General features: G+C 31.1%; 4 protein-coding genes across 5 annotated transcripts; 2 read left to right on the plus strand and 2 right to left on the minus strand.

The window, feature by feature from the left end:
• The first annotated feature begins 1167 nt into the window (after window positions 1–1167).
• On the plus strand, window positions 1168–3063 carry LOC148612355 (uncharacterized). Its single transcript, XM_088593702.1, has 2 exons — window positions 1168–1341; window positions 1726–3063. Exons 1-2 carry the CDS (start codon window positions 1284–1286, stop codon window positions 2847–2849), a joined length of 1182 nt encoding a protein of 393 aa, XP_088449828.1. The 5' UTR covers window positions 1168–1283; the 3' UTR covers window positions 2850–3063.
• Window positions 2825–5364, minus strand: LOC148612356 (uncharacterized). Its single transcript, XM_088593703.1, has 2 exons — window positions 5226–5364; window positions 2825–3848 (listed from the first exon to the last, which is right to left on the minus strand). Exons 1-2 carry the CDS (start codon window positions 5308–5310, stop codon window positions 3238–3240), a joined length of 696 nt encoding a protein of 231 aa, XP_088449829.1. The 5' UTR covers window positions 5311–5364; the 3' UTR covers window positions 2825–3237.
• Window positions 5365–9303: 3939 nt separating this feature from the next.
• On the minus strand, window positions 9304–12150 carry LOC148612357 (uncharacterized). Its single transcript, XM_088593704.1, has 2 exons — window positions 11993–12150; window positions 9304–10990 (listed from the first exon to the last, which is right to left on the minus strand). Exons 1-2 carry the CDS (start codon window positions 12045–12047, stop codon window positions 9834–9836), a joined length of 1212 nt encoding a protein of 403 aa, XP_088449830.1. The 5' UTR covers window positions 12048–12150; the 3' UTR covers window positions 9304–9833.
• A 3747-nt stretch (window positions 12151–15897) lies between these two features.
• On the plus strand, window positions 15898–19698 carry LOC148612358 (uncharacterized). 2 transcript variants are annotated; one of them, XM_088595468.1, is made up of 2 exons: window positions 15898–15985; window positions 18076–19698. In XM_088595468.1, the coding sequence occupies exon 2, from the start codon at window positions 18204–18206 to the stop codon at window positions 19293–19295; it is 1092 nt and encodes a 363-aa protein (XP_088451594.1). In that variant the 5' UTR covers window positions 15898–15985; window positions 18076–18203; the 3' UTR covers window positions 19296–19698. The 2 variants fall into 2 exon arrangements, with proteins under 2 accessions (XP_088451594.1, XP_088451593.1); XM_088595467.1 differs by lacking the exon at window positions 15898–15985 and adding an exon at window positions 16835–16892.
• Window positions 19699–23046: the final 3348 nt, after the last annotated feature.

Below are 23046 nucleotides of genomic sequence, written 5' to 3' on the forward strand. Positions count from 1 at the left end.
CATCAAAATTTGTCAAAATTGTTGTCTGATAGAAATTCTAACATTTGAACAATAATTTATTGATAAAGCTTATATTATTTCTTATAAGCACATTTCAAAGCATCTTATAAGCAGATTTCTTATATATGAACATATATTGTTACAAGCTGTCTCATCCAGAATACAGTAGTTCATCTACAATTATCACTAGTTCAATACGACCGTTTTAACTGTTTCCTCTGATAAAATATTTTATCTTACTCTCTACTTTTTAGATAGTTCTTATAATATTTCCTAATTTTTATCAAAACTAAAAAAAACGTAGCATAACAAGCCCAACTCACAAAAAAAATCGACTATTTAAAAAGCGGCAATTACTTTCAATCGCATCATGTTTTTCCACAACATATCTAACCACTTAATTTATACCGCTTTCAATATTTGTATCAGTTTTGGACCAGGTATTAAGCATCTATATTGTTATTTATAACTGAGTCAAACAAAGTATGTCATCTCCACTGAAAAAGTAATCAAGGGAACTAATGTTATAGCGGTAATCAAAAGAATGTAATCCAGGCACAAAGACCAGACATGGAAAACAGACATACACAACTTGAACATAAAGTAACTAAAATCATACATACAAAGTAACAAAATTATGATTGATTTTTGGCAAAATGCCCTCTGGCTTCCTTTGCTAGCATCTTGTTTTTTCGGAAAGGCTTTTAACATCCTCTACATCTTTTTTCTTGAAAACCTCATGTTCTTTTGAGTTGAATAATTTCGGACAAATGTGATATAAATATCTATGGTCTTTGTTTGCAAAATCTGTACCGTCCTAGCATAGCACCATTAAGGAATTTTACAGTAGGTTTTTAATTTCTCGGACACTTTACTATTAGCCGTGTCAAGGTAGACGTCATGTTAAAAACTTATTTTCTCTTTGTTGTGTCAAATGTCTTCTTATTATTATTGGTGTCCATAAGAAAAAAAAATCTTCGATAGCTGCAAATCTTGTCCTAAAGTCACCAACAGAATGGAATATTTTTTCACAGACGGGACAAAACCCTTTTAAGTCAGTTTGATATGTTCTAAAGTAAAATGTCCATATGAATACAAAAAAACACATAAATCACTGAGAAACTAACACAAATCTCGTTAATTGTAAGATTTAGATGGGTTTACAGCCATTTCATACAATATGTGTTATTTCAAGGAATGAGTAATGTCATTTGAGATGGACCACATTTAACTTGTAATAAAACAGCATCCCGGATGTTTAGTTTTGTTTGAAGGAGAAAACAATGACAAATGTAGCATATTATTGGATATATATTGTCATCTCAGTTTACGTTGTTCAATGTAAGTGCAAGAAATTTTATAACTTTCCGGATATTGTAAAACTACGTATTTAACCTTTAGTTTATTGTCCATGTTTCCATGAGAACAAATGAAAAATTAAGCATGGCATTATTGTCATACCAAAGTCATTCCGAACATTAAGCATAATACATTTAGAAAATCTATAAATGCAACAACGTATTAACGAATCATGCGTCAGTTTAGAGTAAATATTTTTTTTAAATACGAAATTCAAAACTGATGACTGGTTTCGTGTAAAAGGTAGACATATTGCCTTCCTCCAATAGAAGTAAATAATTTTGTGACCGGTATTTTTTTTATGTGATTACTGTTCAAATATGCTATTAATTTCAATCTAAAGGGTATCTTTTCCTTCATTTTCAGCATCTGGCTTATTTTCCAACAAAGTAAATAGCTTTTACGACAGAAAATATATAAGGGATCATAATATTGGGATTTTACAATGGGCCAAAAAAGGCCTTGGAATCTTTGAAGACAGTACTGATTTAAAAAGCGTTGATTCCAAACTTACTCATGGGCAAAGGTTTAAGAGAAACTCCGAAGGAACATTAAAAGCAAAAAGAATAAAAGCCAATAAGATCAAATCATTTAACGTTAAAAGTAAATATGTCAAAGCCGATCAGGTATATGGACATATGATAGTAGCGGATTCTGTAATTGTACGAGGAGGAGTGCGTCGGGATGAGAATCGAAAAGGAGTACGCAAAAGCCGTAGAAAAACAACAGCTTTTGATCCAAGCATCTTAGGTGTATCTGTTGATGTGAATACAAACGATGAAAAATCAGACGGTAATATTGGCCTTTCGAATTTCCTTAGAAGTAAGCCATCAAGAAACGACAGGACAGTGAAGGATATTTTTGGTTTACGAAGGGAGGCAATTCCATCACACAGCACAAAAAAGTCAATCGATAATTTTATGATATCCGATAAATATAACTCTGTTAGAAAAGGAATTTCAGAAACTGATGACAAATCATACGTACCAAAGCGACTTCCCTCGAACAGTAGTGTCAATTTTAACTTTCAATGGAATGGAATTAATATCCAGGCTTCGCGTAAAGACACTGATCAAGTACTTGTTAAAAATAAAAGGAAGCAATATGGAACACAAAATACCGAAGGCGCTGAAAGAACAAAACCACGAAATATTTTCCTGAGTGATTTATTTAAAGTAGGAGCGAGTGAAGGCAATACTTTTGTTCGAAAAAGAACACAAATTAAAAATGGAAAAACTAAAACAGCCGTGAATCCTGTTTTGTCCGAAAATGTGCAAGAGGATATTATAAAGGATAGAGTTCGTTATACCGATGAATCTGGTCTCCTGAAAGCGAGAAAGTTAGTAGCTGATAAAATAAGTGCAAAAGACATAACGGCAAATAAAATTAAAGCAGATAAAGTTCGTAGCAAATACATAGATGCGAAGACGCTTTTGGTGATTAGGCCTAAAGTAAAACGACGCCGTAGGCTGAAAAAAGATTTTATATGAACATAAAAAAGAAACCTTCACCATAACACCGTATCAATGTTTTGCGGTATTAAAAAAATGAAATAAATGAAATATGTTTTAAATATATCATCATTCAAAACGAAACAAAAGTTCTTTAATCGTCACACCGTGTATATTCCCTTCGAAATAATACTCAATGCGATCAAAAGAAAAACAATTCTGGTTTTAAATTTAAATTATTTGATATTGTCTTTATTTTTACCAATGTTTGCTGAATAACTTTATTTAAGAAGAACAGTAGTACTTGATTTATGAATTTCTGCATAAAAGTTGTTTTGTCTTACAACTCCTTGTTATGGAAATTCATTGTACTTATTGTGATATTTTTAAAGAGATTTTAAACAATGTTTTGGCATTATCATTCTTGTCATACACTTAATCTATCAAACGGTTTCGGACGTAACCTCTTCCTTTTTATGTAGCCATTTTGAAAGGCAATGGACGGATGATTGTTTGCATCTAAAATGGTGCTTTTATATCTTCGTTTGACTCGTCGTCTTTCAGGAAAAACACGTTTATGTTTTCGTCGATTTTGATTAATTCTCAGCCGCCTTTTTTGCCATCCGTTTTTTCCTGAGGAAAAGTTTTTATTGTTAGATTGTTTAACAATAAACTCATTTGTGTTGTTCTTCACTTCAGAAAGGTTCTTCAGTTTTTGAAATTTTGAGCTCTTTTTATCCATGACTGTTATAACGTCACTATAAACTACATCACCATATATTTCGTCGGCGAATACATTGTCAGCCTTTAACGCTCCTGCATTGATATATTTTGCTTGAATCTCCTTCGAAGCTAGAATACCTTCATTATCGTGAACAGGTTTTGGGCGTTTTATTCTCCTGGTAGTGATAAACATTGATCGCCTTGGTATTTGACCTTCTAGTCTTTTATATCTTTTATTTGTGCGAAAATGTCCGTTGTGATGGGTAGCTTCAAATTGATGATTCATATAGCTATAATTTCGTTCTTGGCGTTTTCCTTGAATATATAAAGCAATTTATTAGAAAAAGGTATGGCTTTTTCTTTGAACATTGTAAGCAAGATATCAAAAGAATGATGACAAATTAATAAACATATCTTTTGTTGTTAAGGAATAAAATTCAAAGGGATGCAAATTGTTGCGTGGGTACCATCCAATAATAAAATTCTTCGTAATACCATGAAGTTCATGATCAGACATTTTGTTGAATCTCTAGAACATCTGATGTATAGATTTTATTTGTGACGTCTAAAGCCATGGATAAGGGGTTTAGACGTTAATTTTTTTTTGTTTTTGTAACCACTGGCATTTTATGTTTTGCCTGCGATATATATTGCAGATTCGTAAAAATATGATATAATTTCAAATAAAACACGTTAAGTACTTGAAAGAATAAATGCTATTAAGTTGAAATACACTATGCCATGCTTATTTTAAAGTAGTTTGTACTGAAGCTCTAATGGCGGTAAAAACGTATCAAACCGTAATATCAACTTTGCAAATGAAAAAAAGAAGAAAAAGAAGTGCCTTAAATGGTTTGTATGCATCACGTGGTAGTTTTAGCAGTTAATGATCTTCAACTGAATATGGAAAATTGTGGCTTTTTCATAGTATATATAAGACAAATGTGATCAAATTATATATTCATATGTGGTCTAAAATTTTATCCTGGGAAGATGAATTAGTTGGTATTCCTGAGCAGATAAATTACAAAACAAAATAATCTGCCTTTCTATGCAAATGCATGACACATCCAATTTGGCTAGATCTAAATAGACTAGTTAAGTTGAGTATTCCCAATTAAATAAATTACGAAACAAAATAATATGCCTTTCTATACAAGTGAATGACACATCCAATGTCGCTAACTTTATATATTACTTCCTTGTCTTAAGGTATTCATAGAGGGTATTGTCGATGCAATGGAAAATAGGAATGCAACATTCAGAGGATGCATATCACGAATACAATTATTTAGTAACTAACTTCTACTTTTAGCGGTTATGAGAGTAATTCGGATAACAATATATATTTAATAATTTTCTTATCTTTAACCCGTCTCCAATTGATATATTCTCAATAATGTTCGAGGTAACTAACTCATTTTTTTTCACACATTAATAGTATGTTCATCTGTATAAATATTCCCTTAGGCAGACACATATCACAGTTTGTTTTAAAGTACAAATATTTTTTTTCACATTTTCAAACGTTCACTGCGAAAATAATTGTCAAGATGTTTCAGAACGTGGTTATTAAATTATCATATATGGTCTTTGTGTCTCCGTTGACAAATTTGTGTACCATGTTTTATAATTTACATGATTATAACATGTGTAAAAGTACTAATTAATTATGGTTTTAAAACGCCCTACCTGGTTTTCGGCTTGATGTAGATGGTATTGTCAGAATTGCAACCACAAGCAATGATGCAAACTTTGAAAGCCTCATGATACACATTGTATTTTAAACTTGTTTGAAACAATACAAAACCGTAGTTTGCACAACGACATATGTTATGTACACATGTCACCTATTTGAATTTTTTCTCAGTAATTAGTAAATTAATTGTCCAAGACATAAAAATGTCCTGACTAAGAATAAAATTTGTCATTTATGTGACTTGGTTTCGTATAAAGTTAAGTTAAAAGAAAACTTAAAATAGTTGATTACATTTTAAACACCAGAATGAACCATGCAGACATCGTGTCAAATAGATAAATATACATCCGACATATGTTCTATTTTAGACCTTTCAGCAACTTTGGTAACCAATGAAGAATATCGCTGGTTTTGTTATACCATTTTTAACTGACTTTCAACCTTATCTATATATATATATATACATATATGACAAATTAACTTGATTGATGTGTCATTCCCGATATCATTCCGGTTTGTAGCCAAATAAAGAACTGTAATTATGTTTAGTCAACAACATATGAGGTTTATAAAAAATAAAATCTGTAGCTTTCTGTTCTCGACAAAACTGTCCTTGTCTAAATGAAATTGTTTTTTATTATTATTATTATTATTATTATTATTATTTTCAATGATTCTCATGTGAATATATATTGTCAAAAGGTTAATATGATACGCTCATGGTAATTTGAAAGTCAATAGTTTGCGTTTTACTATTATGTATGCATACAATTATGATATTCAGGAGGAATAGTTGGTATTTCCTTTATTGAATGACAATCCTCCTTTGTACTTAACTGGACGATTGATTGGGAGATTTTACTGTTCTATTATAGATTAAATTACCTTAAGAATGAAAGAGAGTTCAAACCCCATGTCAATTGTCCAGTTCATTAAAAAGGGCATGCAGTTAACATTTGATGGCCAATCAATCAAGGGAAAAAGTTGGTGAAACAAGGTATGATATAGTTCACCACACTTAGTGGAATCCGGGTTACTTATTTATTTTTATGTTTTTGTACGTGTTATTGTATACTCTATGTTCTTTGAACTATGTGCCAATTTTCCAAGTCTACTCTGTATCCAGAAGCGTAGCGTTTACATGGTAACGAGATGAGCCAAGATCGTCGTAATTCGCATAAACAATATCAGTATAAATCAAATCATATGTCTATGGTTTGTCGTAATGCTGTATTATCGAAGCTAAACTATTCCCGTATCTTACTCTTTTGCAATGGAATGGATGTCACGTAGTATATGCTCACCTTTACGGACCGACCAAACCGAAAGAACTTTAAAATTTCGAGGTTTGAGGACACTAATTTTGGTGGAATATGTTTCATATCTTATCCTAAACTGGGTGTTTATAGTTTGGGATAATAATACACTTTGATTGCTAATAAGGAGTTATACCTTTTCATTCTACACAATGTGTATGAACGCATTAATTCTAGAAATATTGCCTTTCTGAAGTATTTTATAATTTTAAATCATATAAGTTAACTATGTTTTCCGCAGTGGCCAGATTTTATAAAGGGGATAGTTGTGACAATATTTAACCCCCACTAAATTTTTTGTGCCTGTTCCACGTCAGAAATATCTGGCCTCTGTATTTCTTGTTTCGTTTTCACTTTGAGTTTAATTTTATGTTGCTTGAGTATATAGGGCCAACTACTTCGCTGTACCTGTGTATAATGTTGTTTTGGAGCCATCTGCAACCTGCTTTGTGATGTGGGAATTTCTTGTTTTTTTGTTTTTTGTTTTTTGTTTTTTTTGTTTTTTTTTGTTTTTTGTTTTTGTTTTTTTGTTTGTTTTTTGATAAGTTTGATTTCCGATTCGTCCAGACAGATCGGTCGATTAAATACAACAAGATGTACGATGAAAGTAATAGGTCTTGCAAGAGTAATCAAGTGAACCAATATTCTAGTGAAAATCAAAGAAAGTAAACCAGGAAGAATGACCGGACATGGAAAACACACTAACACAAGAAAGAGCATAAAGTAATAAAATAAAAAATACAAAGTAACAAGAGTAATTAAGCAACTAAAAACTGGGAGCATAAACCAGGTGCACCGATAGGGTAAGCATCCTCTGCTTTCCAAGAAACATCCGCCGAGTTGCTCATAAAAATTCGCCCGTGTAGACGAAAGAGAAGAAAAACTATGACACGTTGAACAAATCAGTTTTCATGGTGCAGATGGATACACTAACCATCCACGAGTGCATAATGACGACCATAAAACTTCTGTAGTGATGATTTCAACAAAGGCACACTCTATATATATCACATGCTCAAATTGGAGTACTGATTCACATGTTTGTGTCTTAAACTCCTTAAAAAGACACTCTTTCAAAGGCATTTGCAAAGTAACACTCAAGCTAAGAATACTGAAAAATGAGATACATGGTTTGGAAGCCTATATATCATTTATTTTTGATATTTTGTTAAAAAAAATTATAGTAAACAGAAATCAGCATGAGGCTTTTCATACATACCTTGGTCATCGGAGATATAAGTTACACAATGAATTGTAGAATTCCAAATTAAAGGAGATGACCATGTAAATAACACTGAAATACTTAAGATTTTTTCACGTGGATTATCTCTTGAGACCAGACTGATTAGAAAGATAATTATTTCATCATATAGACCCATAAAACAATTTAATTAAAAAAGTAGATTTTATCCTTTTAGAGTGTATTAAATATTACAAGATTTGTATGATTCCTTTATATACTGCTGCTTAAGTTTTGAAATGAAAATGAATTGTTATATTTTATTTACATACAGAAGTCATTTTATTTTTGGGGTTTATAAGTATTTGAGGTATAAACTTAGAATTTCCTTTTCTCTGATTTATTGATAACAAAGAAAGATACTACTAATTCTAAGAGTTAACGCTATAGAAAAAAATCTTCTATAGACGTCTGTTTCTATGGAATATCTAGATAAAAGAGTGTCTGTGTTGGCCTTTCTTTGCCTAAGTCATTTTATGATACATTGCAATAATCACTAAGTAGAAGAAGCTAATATGCAAGTTTTATATCAAATTGTTAATTGAGATTGAGGATATTCCCCATTTTGAGTGCCTTATAAAAGCAGACCCTCTCCGACTAATGCTTTTCCTTGAAATAAATCTATTCTCTTATGATGTAATAAGAGATAGTCCTCTGATAGTTTTACCTTAGCACTCTCAATTTTGTATTCTTAGTTCAGGGGACTTTTACATACACCATAGGGAATGCATGTGATTAGACCTAATTGGTAATGTTTCTTGAAGTTTAAAGTTTAATCTTCGTCAAATATTTTGCTGGCGGTTTGGTGTAAGCAGCCAAATCCTAACCAAATTGCTTCAAATTTGTCATTCCTCAGGAACGAGTTTTCATCATTAAAATGCGTTTATATCAATTAATAATGTTAAGACAAAAGTATTGGTGGCAGCACATAGTTTTGTCATTCATTGCTTTTTGCTATGAAATAACGAATGTACTTTCTCTGTATAGACATTAATGAATGCGCTTTCTTCTCACAATATATATCAACAAATGAGATTTCTTTGGATATGACATAACAAATGTACTTTCTCTGTTTATGTTAAAACAAATTTGCTTTCTCTGGATATGGTATAACAATTATACTTTCCCTGGATATGATATAACAAATATGCTGTATCTAGATAGAAAACATTCTTTTTGGGTTTTTATTTGTTTCTTTCTTCATTTTGTTTCTTTTGTTTCTTTTTTTTTGTTTGTTTGTTTTGTTTGGGTTGGTTTTTTTTTTTGGGGGGGGTTTGCTTTTGCTTTTGTTTTTGTTTTGTTTTGTTTTTTGTTTTGTTTTGTTTTTTGTTTGTTTGTTTGTTGTTTTTTTATTTTGTTTTGGTTTGTGTGATTTTTATCATACATACAGCTATCCTTTTTTATGGTTTGAATAGTTTTTAGCATTCTCAGATTTACTTCGTCCATGATTTTTCTTATAAATTATCTAATATTATTAAATATATGTCATAACTATAATACTGACAAAACTAAATCTTTTAATGTAGTATTATTTTATTTCAATTTTATTGTAACAAGTAACAAAACCTACTACGAAGTAAATATTATATATCGTATATTTATGCGGAATTATCATGATTGATAACTATCTCAAACCTGCATTTAAAGTACTTGAATGCTAAACAAATCTACGACATTTTTTAATAAATGAGCATCACGAATACTTGTTTTTAATATATATCATTTAGTCTTAAACATTAGCCCTAAATCCGTGAGGAAAATTATGTCTAATCATCTACTGACACGATCAGTCCATGTATAGGTAATACTTATGAACACATCTTTCGTTAATTTTGAAGATACATGACATGTTTTTTTTCTAACAAAGCAAGTGGATAAGTTTGCAAACAAATATAAAAACATATCATCAATTAATGTTCGTAGTCCAAACACACTTAACACAGTTCATATCCTCTACTTGAGTCTTTTTAGACTTTCAGTGGACATAGTTTGAAAATAGTTCTTGCATATATTATGTTTAAGTAAATATATATTTGTATCTATATTTAGAGGAACCAAGGATCTACATTTTTAGTAAATCTTTTTGATGTTTTATCAACTCGTTTGGCTACTGGGTTTTGTCGTTCAGTGTTGATAGGATTATCAAATATATGGAACTCTTCGATCGGTCTTTGTTTTGCAAATGGTCGTCGTCGATTGACAAATGTTGTGGATGGCTTAGAATTACCAGAAGTTCCTTCGATAAATTCACTTAATAGTGGTACTTTGCTCCTAACTCTGGAAGAAATAAATTCCGGGTGTGCTACTTCTGGTCTACCAGATGTCAATGCATCACCATATGGATCCACAGTTAACGGCTCCCGATATAAATGTCTTTCATTCACTCTGAAACGTCGTCTTGGTTTTTCTGGTTGGTAAATTGTATCTCCTAAACCATAAGGATTTTTTGTTAATATTGTTTCAGGAATATACTGAGGTTGCTCAAGAATAGAATTAACTCGTTGTGTTCCATCATGTTCAAATAAAGGGCCTTGTTCGATAAATTCGGCAGTTGATGGTCTTACACGACGTCTTCGTTTACGTCCACCTGAACGAGATCCGCTTTTTTTCTTCTTAGAAGTGACCACGACATCTTTTGCATGAATAGCATCTGCTTTAATTCTGTCTGCCATTAGTTTGTTTGTTCTCATGTTGTCTGTGTTGATAAACACAGATTTAAGACTTTTTACTTTCAACAAACCGCTGTTGTCATCATTATTATTTTCCATTTCACTCAGGACTAGAGCTGGTAAAGTTGGGGCAGGGTCTGTAGGCGGTGGAGGTCTGAAGGTACGACGACTCTTTCTTGCTGGTTCAAGTGCATTTTCCATTGGTGGATTTTCAGGTTCTCTTTCAACAGGTGGTAACATTATCTTCTCTGTTGGAGTTATTTCCCTTAATGTGGTTACCGCTCCAGGTTTCTTTTCGCTACGCCTCCTCTTCTTCTTCTTCCTTCGTCGTTTTTTCGATGAGGATTTTCGTTCCAGGGATTTTTCTTCTGCTTGTCGTTTCCTTCGTACATGTTGAATTACTTCTGGGTTATATCCCTGGACGATGTCGATTTCGAAAAGTGAATTTCCATCGGGTATAAACAACTGTTCGACTGCACCTTGTAAGACCCTATCTTTCGGGACTACTTTGTTGGTCTGTGTTGACTTTGGGGCTGAAAATATAATAATCGTCACAAAGTTTGAAGGATGTGAATGTTAGGAAATGCATGACAATGCTACATTATAGGAAACATTAAATCTTGCTTATTAAGAATTTCCATGTGAACAACGTCACGGCTTATAAGGTCGAATGATTACTAAATATAGTTAATCTCCCAAATTTAGAATTTGACGTTTTTTGTTTATCATTTACAAACTTGTCATCTTGAATACAATTAATACTGGTCGTTGCTTAAATCTTTACATTTAGCAACTGCTCATGATAAATTATGATTGCTGTAAACGGATATGGTAGCAACGACATTTTACATTCTTGTAAATGTAAAACATGTTCTTTTTCATATGAATATATCAGAATGACAAATGTATGCTTTGTTACTTAATTCTTTTGTTTTATTTGGTGATCTATACCCAATATAGAAAATGTGTAATAAAAACACGAAATTGTCAAATTCTAATATAGTTTCGTATAATTTTATATTACGACAACATATTAAATGTACGGTAAGTTAATGAAAATTCATTTTATCAGGGTTAACTCAAATTTTACATTTATAGGTTCATATCAAAATAATTGTACCCTCTGCAAATTTCTCGTGCTCTTTGTACAACACAAAGAAGTGTTTCTAATTTCAATTAGGAAATATGTCAATATAAATTTGCATATAGTTGTTCTAGAGAGTAAAGATATCATAAATAATTTTGTAACAGTTAAATGATTCAAAGAAATGGAAACACAGCATTACCCAAATGTGCACTTAATAACAAAAGTATGCATTACTACACTAATCTCTTAAAATAAGTTTGGGACGTTTTTGAATCACAATTTGAATATCGAAAATATTTTTGAAAATTTATCATATAACATAAGTTCTTGTAGATAGAGAAAATTCGTTCCCTTTTCTTATTTAATATGAAAAAAATAAAAATACAGCGGTAATAAAATCTTTAATAAGTTTAAGAATCTTTCACACATTTATTTCTATGTCACTTACCCCCAAACACAAGTGCCAGCTGAAGGAATACTATACATAACACCGTCTCCTTCATGACTGATACTCCAAGTCAACACCAAGGTGTTACACACACAAAACGTTACTGAACGTCTCGTGTAGTAGAGACTTTAATTTATGAATTTGTTATCTCCTCTATTTCATTTAAATTAATTATGTTAACCAATTGTAATTAGCGGTGCGTTCCATGTTCGCACTAAGAACAGATACATCATAGAAGGCGATAATGGGGAGTTGGTGTCGAAATAAGCCTCGTTCGTTTGATTATATTAATCATCATTATTATAATAAGTATGTAAACGATAAAATACGACAAATTGTCATGTTCGACATTTTAATTTTGTTAGATCCTGTTTTTGGTTGAATTACTTTTTGTTATAGTTCATTATCTCTTTAAGACTTAGAATGAAAGACATACCATCTAATAAAAGCAATGAATTATTAAAAATGAATAAAAACCCCTTTTGATCTGTATCTTAATAATTAGTCTTTCTCGTAAAAAGCAAAAATTTCTATATTATTTAATATTACATTAATAAGGAACAAAATGAATTTCTGTTTAACGCGCATGGATGTGCAGTTAAAGAAGGTTCGGATTTAGTTAAAAAGATAGATTTCCTATATTGTTTCTTAATTTTCAAATGTGACAGATTTTGATATTGACTTTAATAAGGTAATGACAACTTATAAGATGTATAAATAAATCATTGTACAACATCAATCTACTTTGTTGGTTGAGGTTTAGTTTAGAAAGGAATCTATATATTATGAATTTTTCGAATTATAGCAGTGAAACATATATATTTTTGTTCTTTAACTGTGTTGAGTTATCTGCTTATTTAAGTCAAAGATGGTGTAAAAGAAAATACAGGTAGTCATTTCAGATATAAATTATTTTATTTTGTCAAGAACACGAGAGAAAACAAACGAAAAAACGATAGGCGAAAATTTTAGGATCCTTAAAAAGTAATTATAAGACAAGCCATTAATATGAAATTGGGAGTACGGAGTAAAATACAATCATTGGTGTTGAATCGCCCTGCTTCTCTCAACTCACAGATTGGTGAAGACGACAGATATGCAACTAACTTGAATACTTTAGTGAAATGGTTTTTATATTTGCACTAGCCGTTATGTTTAATTGGCTTCTTTATAACTCACTATTGTTATTGTCAATTAGTTTCAAACCTGCCACGTTATAATCAATTGGCTTCTATATAAAAACACCTGGCCGCGATAGCCAATTGCGTTGTGTATCACACCCGGCTCTGATATTAAAATTCTTCCTACTAACCATCACCTTCTTTTGACGATTCTTTCTGTGGAACACAGTGTCATTACTATTATTATATGTTTTTTTCTAAGATACACTCGCGGTTATTCCCAATATTTTAATTCAATACAGAAACCAGCAAAAAATATTATAATATTTTATATCAATTATGATTTTTATGAAGACAAAACGATAGTATATTGCCACCGGAATTACACATGTTTTTGTTTTATTTCGAAACATAATTCATGTGTAAACAATTTACAGCACTTATTCACATACAAAAACAACAAATCCGTAAATAAAAAAGAGAAAAAGACCGGAAATTATCATTGATAACTATATGTTTTTTATCCTTAGTCATACATTTTGTATATCGTAAATCAAATTGTAATCATATAATATAATTTCAAAAGTCTCTCGGTTTCTGATTGGATAAAAAATTTCGTTTATCATCTCATAGACAAAATTTTGCAATGACTGTGACGATATCAAACTTTTTTCAATGATTTTCTCATTGAAATTTGGTACTTGATTTAATGTATAAGGAATGACTGTTAAATTTATTCGGTCTATTTGAAATAATCTGAATACCCGTTGTGTGCACTTTAAAATAGACTGCTTGGCAGGTTTTTTAGTGTGCACCACGTGATTGAGGTTATTTCTTTATAGGCCGAAAAATGTAACAGCCATTCATTAAATCAATTTATGTGAATCCTAGTAATGCAAAGAGAGGGAGTGATAATATTACAAAGCTTACTTTTTTCATTTATTACTTACATTATTGATTACGAGCTAATAGCATTTTCCAAAACTCACGTGAATCTAAATTTAGAACATGTCCTTTTACAAAAAAGAACTTTAAAACGTAAGTCATTTAAACCAGTAGTTAGAATTAATATATCTAGGAAAAGGTAATATCACTAATTAATTATGCTTAAGACATTTGCATGGTAATGTCGAATAAAAGTAATTAAAATCTTTGAAATGCATGTATTTTGATGCGACCTTGTATGCATTTTGAAGACTTTTATTACAAATATTTCAAGAATAATTGTTAATTCTACCATTAAAATGTCTTGTGCAAGGTTAATTAAATCATATCATCTGCAAATATGATACGAAATGTTCTGAACAATTAATCAAACACCTTATTATAAACAATAATTCGGATATTTGAATTCTTCTGAAATTGTGCTTGAGGTTACTTTTTAATACCATTTGTAATAGAAAGTGAGGATAACATTCGAACCTCGGATATATGATTGACAAATTGAAGTATGGCATATTTTGGTGTAAAAAAACCTTTTTTTCTCTCCTTCTTCTTGCCATAAAAATAATGCTTGTACTTGGTGTAAGACATGTTGAAGTACCAATATTCAACCAAGTTCTGAAAGTAGTAAAGACATGACGATCACAGCAGAACAAAACTTTCATAATACAAGAGACAATACAACGGCAAAATAGGCGGAACATTTACCTAAATTGAAAATATAGAAAACCATGTGTAGGGGAAACAACTTGAATTGTGCCAACAAACCAAAAGATTAAGCAAGGGTGCACACATTGGATGACTCAAACATTAGTGTTTAGTTGAATGAGTGGCAAAATGTATAAATCAAAAAAACTAATTTCAATACTTTTTTATCAGATTCAACCTAGATATTCTCAAGACTACATCACACCTAAACGGAAATAGTACTAGCCAACTTCGACTTCAATGTTGGGCCACATCTAATGATAATCGTTTAATTCGGAATTTTACTTTAAAATATGATATTATCCTTCAAGGTTGTAGTATTCGCTTTTACTTCCAATATTCATACTTAAATTCTTAAAATTATTTTCTTCATTTTCCTAAAAGCGACGATGGAATCATGAAATCCGATTAATCATTATGTGAAAATATATCATCCACCATTGGTGTATCTACCGGTGGAACAACTGAGGTGTTTTGAAACTTTGTGAGCGATACTTCGGAAGTGAAGCATCGGAAATAGTTGTAGGTTCAAACTTGTACTTTGGGAACCAACGATAAAGACGAACAAACGAAAGAATGGACAGTGTAACGTTTGGCATTTAAAAAAACAAATCAAAACGTTATAAAATGGAAATGCGTCCAAACGAATGAGCATATAGCTCAGGAGGCTAATGTTACCTAGTAATCCCTTTGCTTTGTGGGGAGAAGGGGATATTTTTGTTCCATTCTTCACATATCTGGCTTATATCCTTAATAATGGTACATTTTTATAGGTAAACGACATTAATATATTTTTTTCAATTTTTCGAGTAATGCATTAATAAATTATTAGAACAAGGAACTTGTAATAAATGTATACAATTTCATGAATTTTTACAGTATATTTGTGACATGTAAGTAGGAATCGTGCAAAAGAGTGACAGTTGCTCTTAAGAATGGCGCAGAATTGAAGCGCCGCTTGTATAACTATAAATCAAAAGAAAGGATTGCCTGCACATTAGTTTTAACTTTTAAGAAATATAATATTTTGTTCACTATCATGATAACGGCAATTTTAAAACCCATACATCAAATTTTCCATAAGCTGTCGCATATATCGATTGATGACATGCAATATTCAGTCCGCAATATCATCTACCAAACAATATGTTAAAAATTATTTGTACGACGCGCAGTGTGTCTAGGAATTATTGTCCCTGCTGAGTACGATTTCTTCAAACAGGTAACGGGTAAACATATAACAGTATTTATCAATTGCCTCTCACGTCTAACCACTACACCTAACTCACTTTGGTTATTGAGTTGCAGAAAATGACGATTTTATTTTTTTTTTCATTGAAATTATTTTAGTGATCAGTGAAATTGAAAAGTTTAATAAAGCTCAATGAATCTCGTTGTCATCATTTCATCGTTATGTTTCCATTCTTTCTTTTACATTTGCTGCCTCTTTGTATTGATAGGAAATGTATTATCTTTTATGGACACGGTCATAAGTCATAAATCAGTGTAGTCGAATAAACATTTCTTTATTCTTTTTTATAAAAATTTCCTTAGACTCAATTATTTGAATGAGTTTTTCAGTCGTAATTCTTCCTGGATACTATCTTTGAAATGGCAGTTTACTAATATATTGAATAAAAGAGAAAGTAGGTGTACTCGAGCGTCAACTCTTTTCTTCAGTGTTTATAAAATCTTTATAATACAACATATATCCCGTGAAAGTACTGCAAGGGAAGACATAACAAAAACAAACCAAAAAAAAGAAAGAAAAGCAATACTTTAATTTGTGATTTTCTAGGGTGAATGTACTTTAAAATTAGCTACATGAATTTTCTGAGATCTATTTTACCATTTTCATACCGTATTTTAAGATAAAACTTAATATAACTTGTTTTTGTTTAAAAAATATCTTCAAGATATATACAGTTTTTTAAAAAAATCCCCTTAAATGACATAATTACCGAAATTATCAAACAACAACTCCCGGTAAAAAAAGGTTGCACGACCTTTAAGTGGTTGATGATGTAAAGTTTCATTATTAATGAGGGAATGAATAAAAGTAACAATTTAATTGATCAAAATGGCGGAATACTTTACTTTATCCATACTTTTTGGTTTTATGATAACCTGTAAGTATTATCATTTTTAACTTCATTTTACATCTATCTTAACTTTTCAAAATACACTTTTTTTTCATAAAAAAGTATATTTTACAAATCAAAATCAATAACATAACCCTAGCCTAAGTTAAATGCCTCTGCTGACGAATGTCGTTGTATAAAGCTGGTGAAAGAAACTAGTGAGACATACGCATCTATAACAGAAAAGTAAGGTGATGATTTAAAGAGTTAATTAATGTGATATTAACTACGAATAAACAATTTAGTCTTGATTATTATAACAAATATGCCTAAAATGATATGGTTACTTTTATGCAATTCGGTTTTTTTTTCTTTCGTTTGGTTTCGTGTGTGTGTGTGATATTTTTTTGTTTTTTTAGGGTAATATATCGTTTTAGAATAACCTACTAAAATGTGTATTAGAGGCCAAGAATGCTTCAGAAACTATTGTTTATGAGTCGTTTAAAACAAAATGTCGTATTTTATGATGTAATGATACTAAAGGAACACACTTTGAACGAAAGGTGTTTACAAACAGGGAAATCACAGGCTTACAGTGGGATAACTTGATTAATTCATTGTTAACTTTTGTTTACAAACCCGTACGTGTATGTTGCTGTTATCGTGGTTAGAACATAACCGTCACATGTTCTTAATTATATCAGTTCTAAGAATGCATAAGTAAATGACTGATGAAAAAAAATTATTTAGAAGACAACTTCGTGATCATGCAGGTTTTCGTTCGAACATGCACTCAATATTTTAACAATAGTGACTTTTGTTTAAGGGAACATCTATTCATTTGATCATCTTTATTATGTAAATGCCCTTTAAATTTCTGCCTGTTGATTCTTAGTATGTAAATAGAGCCATGTAGCCAAAAATAGGTTCGATATGATTGATTCCCTGGTTAAGATATGGATGAGTGTAGTCATAAGATGAAATACAAAAATAACATCAAAATAAATTACCACCTGAAATATCTAGATCAAAAGATCCTTTCCCAAATTAAATTGTGAAACAGAAAAAAATATGAAGCATAAAAACCCATTTTAAAACATCCTGTTTGCTTACAATCATATAATTTTGTAATCAATGGATTTTTGTCGATATAGAAAAAAGTGTATTAATTTTTTTTGTAACATAATCATGAATACAATAGCTTTTTGATTATACTAAAATATTATTTTAGGGCATACATCTCTTGGAAGATTCAATAGCATAAACGGAAGCTCCTATGGTCATGCACCTAAAGAAACGGATACCCATGGCAGAATAAAAGCTAAAAACGTCAAAGCTGGAGCTATTTTTACGGGTTCAATGACAGCAAAGAAAATATATGCAGATTATATAAAAGCAAAAAATGTACGAGCTGTATCAGTAATTGTTGGACGAAGCAGGAAAGAAAATATCAGAAGAGGCTTCAGAAATTTTGTTGATGACGTAAAGCCAAGCATTATCAAATCAAAATCATCTCTAGAACAGATACCTGTCCGATCATCTTCAACTTACAACAAATATATAAGCGTTGATAGAATAAAAGTGAGCGAAAACCATGGTCACAAAGTAAATAATGGATCTTCTATAACAAAGATTATGCCAACTGGACAAAACAGATCTGGTTCAAATATCCCTAGGAGAAACGTTGATCGCGACTCATGGATAACAACAAGAAAGATTAAGAAAGACACAAATAATCGAAAAACACTCACAGAGCCGACGAAACTAAAAGACGTTTTCGGACAACAAACAATTCCACATAGAACAACAAAAAAACTAATTCACAATGAAAAGACAGAGGAAGACGGTTCAAGAAGTAGAATAAGACTACTTGAACCTAAGGTCAGTGTAAGGGATAATATGAGTAACAGCATAAAAGGAAACTTGACCTCTGATAGCGAAATTGATAAAAGATTACCAAGTAGTAGAAAAAGGGAAAACCAGTACGATCAAAAAGGTGGTAGTGAGTCTACAAAATCATTTTCAACTATCCCAAATACAATAACAGAGAAACATTCTTCCTCAACTCATCAACACAAACTTGATACAAAGGATCTTAAGACTCCGCTACGATCTCTTATAAATGTTCAGGTTCCTACTACACCTCCTGGATATATTCCTAGAAAATCACTTAGAATGATATTTCCTGTCAAACCTATAGACAGCAATGAATTTAACGCATTTTCTATATTAAAACTTAAAGAATTAAGAACTGATGATGATAATGAAATTCAACCACTTTTACCAAAATTCGACATGATGCAGTTTTTTGGATTGTCTGATGATTATATAAAATCGTTACACATTGAAAAACAACCAGACAAATCGTTTGTTAAGAACAACAATGATCAAAATGTATTCATCAGAAAGCAAACAAAACGTGACTCCCGCATGGCTGTTATACCGCAATAGCCCTTTTCTATCTCATACTCATTACTAAGATTTTAGTCATTTTAAAGGTATTTTCCAATCTCATAGATATATGTATGGTCAAATGTTCATTAAAAATGTTTTATACATGACTATACATCTGTTACGATTTGTCGTTGCATTAGATTAAATAATCACTGAATTATGAACTCAATTTAACGTTAAAACTATAATAATTGAGAACTCATTTATGACACTTTGGGTCGATATTCCTGTGTTGAAGCACGATTTAAGAGGACTTATTGTATACAAATATATTGGGTTTCCTCAATAACTTATAGCTAATAGCTGATATGTCATAATTGAAAAAATATTATTGCATTATTACGACTAATCAATTTTCTTTGACTATTACATGCATATCTGAATGCATTGTATGTTGCAACTTTTCAATAAATAATACCCTATCAATCTTTTTTCTAGTTAATTACACTACAACTTGATTAAGCTGCCTACATATTTTGATGAAAAATGTCGACAAGTTAATAGGGTTTGCATTTTGCCTAATTCTGATGACGCTTAATGTGTACTTCTTGTTAATTCAAATAGATATATCAATCAAAATGTTTTATCAGCAGGAATGTTTTAATTTAAACTGCAATATCTGCTTCGACCGTAAATCTGTATAAATACTAGTCTTGAAAAAAAGGACTTAGCAAGATGATTTTTGTCTCTAATATTTTGAAAAAAAACCTCAACTGAATATTCTTAATCGTCTATCATTGGAGGACGACAATTTAAAAAAGATGGATTCCTCGTAAGATTCTTTCGTTTCAAGATATCTATTTTCAACATGTTAACGGTTTAAATATTTATTTTCCACATGTATCATAAATCATTTATTATTATGTAGTAGAATCCATAATATTTAAACCACAGTGATTTGAAGGGATAAAAATATCCTAATATGTTCAATCTGATAGAGTCAAGCTAATAATTCAAAATTTCTTCCACATTGGCTTGTCATTCTTTCACCTGAGGTACCTTTTTCATTTGCACTTTACTAGTTATACACCGCTTGCCAAATGGGTTAAATATGCGTCCGCTTGTCCGTCCATACTTCAGTTAAACGGAGGGTTTCCTTCTCTTATTCCCTTCAACTTGTGCAACTCTTGCTTTCTGTCAAATGGAGTATATTTATAGTCGTATCTGTCTTCGATTCCTGACTCTTTTTTAATCTTATGCATTTACTCAAACTTTAGATTAGTTTTCAAATAATTAAAGTATTTTTTTTCAAATTTTGTACTTAACATTCCTTATTGCCTCATTGGATTCAAACCATTCATAATAGACTGTAATTATTATTATAAACACATTCGTCATTCGCGTGCAGATAGTTCCTGTGTCATTAATGGTCATTGAACTTTCGTTTTGCTTTAAAATAATTATTCTTCCTTCTTACGTTAATTTACCTATTTGAATTGTAAAAAGCATTAACGGAGAATGAGTTTACACAAAGAACAATGTAGTTCATGATTACGATATTCTTGATGGTACTAATTTAAACTACACATGTCGTAACTTTCTAGCGTGGGTGTTGTTTAACGGTGGGGGTAAATTTTCTTACATAAACAGTGAAGTAAATTGATCATCTCTTTTTATAAACAATCGTTACTCTTGACCGATCAATGGAATCTTCATTTCTCTACCTATAAATTTACTGTTATTTTTGAAAATTTAGTTCGTGTTTGTCTGCTACAAATGTATACTCATTTCATCTCAAAAAGGGTAAGAACGGACAGTTGATTTAAGGCAAGGATTTGTGCGACCGTAGGTGCAATTGACGGATATTTACAATAAAATATATCTATAAAAAAGGTCATGTTATATAATCTCTGGAAACTATCAATTATTCGGTGAAATACTATGAGAGAATGACGTGATAACGGCAAACACCTTCGTACATGTGTAAGGGTATAAAATTATTGCATTACTTATATCACGCAGCTGACTATGATACATATATTTCCGTTAAAGATCGTTAAAAAGACATATTCTTGCATATAATTTAGTGCGAACCCTTTTAATTCACATAAGGGTCTTACACTATTGTACCAAATGTTAAAATTGCCAATATTAGTATCAAATCAAAACTCTGGTAATTTTATCAAAATGATTGAGTGCAAATTCTTTGAATTTACATACTCTTACTAGACTCAAATTATTGTATTTAATTTTGCAATAATCATTAATCTGTGGGTGACTGCGGCACATATAATCAGTCAACATTCTTAAAAAATATATACTGTTGCAAAATGTATGACATCGAACTCTTTTTAAATAGTGTTTAAACACTATTGCGCAATCTATTAGAATTGTTCTTTTAGTATCATGTGATTGACTGCGACATATATGACACAGTCCAAATTCTTAAAAGACAGTTTTTTTTTCGAATGACATAAGTCGGAAATTTATTTTCTAGCTAGTATCAGAATCTACCAGGAACTATTTTGTTCGACGTCATTTAGAAGTGGATCCAGTTTATGTAATCGGCAAGTAGTATTCTAAATAATATGACGTCAAACAATAACATGGCCCAAGACAGATTGTTTTGAGTTTATCCAAAGCCGTGACAGATTATGACAAGATGTGTCTCATATCAAGACAGTTTCTAACAAATTACTACTGCTTTATGACAGCAAATCCTGACAGAATTGATGAGAGATTAGAAATAATCGCAACTGATTTTTGTTCGTACCTTGTAAGAACGATTCCAAATAACTTTCTAAATATACCGCAGAACGTGTCAAAATGCGTGAATATTTTATTGACAATATACAAGTTTTTTTTTTTTTCAACAGGCGTTCTAATGGGAACAAATTGTTCTCTTCTACTCGCCCACCTATTCCTTCATTCTTATGACTTTGACTTTATAACTGATTTTGTCAAAGGAAGAAAGAAGGAAGAAAGCAGGCAAATACTTTAATGCTATTATCTGTAATATGAATGACGATTTGTCTTTAAACAATCCTGGATTCGGGGATTTTATACATTGCATCCACCACAAAGAACTTGTGATAAAGGACATTAGACACCTTCAAATCAGTCTCATATCTTAACTTATTCTTAGAGATCGATGGAAAAAGAAAAGTTATAACCAATATACATGATAAAACGCGAACGTTCCGTATCGTCAACTTTCTTTTCATCTGTGGCAACATCTTTTCACCAACTGTGTATGAAGTTTTCATATCACAACTCTTACATTATGCCAGCGCTTGTCGACACTACGCGGACATTTTTGGACAGGGTTGTGTTGCTACAAGATTTACAAGATTAGTCCTCACTACAAAAGATTTAAGGTCGTCGTCATAAACTTGTGCATTGTTATAATGTATCTATCTGCACCAAGAGAACACATTTGTTCACCGTCTTTTTCATTCTTCTTTTGTCTACTTATTATGTGACATTTTATGAGCAACTCGGAGGGTGTTTCTAGAAAAGCAGACGCCCTTTATCTAGTCCAGTTTCAATTGCGTGCTGGTTGCTCTTTTTTTATTTTTTCGTTGTGTTTCTCCTTTTCTAGTCTTTATCTATTTAATATATATTTTATTACTGTTTGGATTCCGGTTCCCTTTATTTCATTTTAACTTCTTTTTCAATGATTTATTTAATTGAAAAAGAAGCACCTTAATATACCTATCAAAGTGTGGAAATTCTAATGTGAAAGAGTAATCAAGGGAACCAAGGTTATAGCGATAATCAAAAGAATGTTATCCAGGGACAAAGACCA

This window comes from Perna viridis, chromosome 7, assembly GCF_037379345.1.
Source record: "Perna viridis isolate PV_CMFRI_1.1 ecotype Kerala chromosome 7, ASM3737934v1, whole genome shotgun sequence".
NCBI classification, from domain to species: Eukaryota; Metazoa; Mollusca; class Bivalvia; order Mytilida; family Mytilidae; genus Perna; species Perna viridis.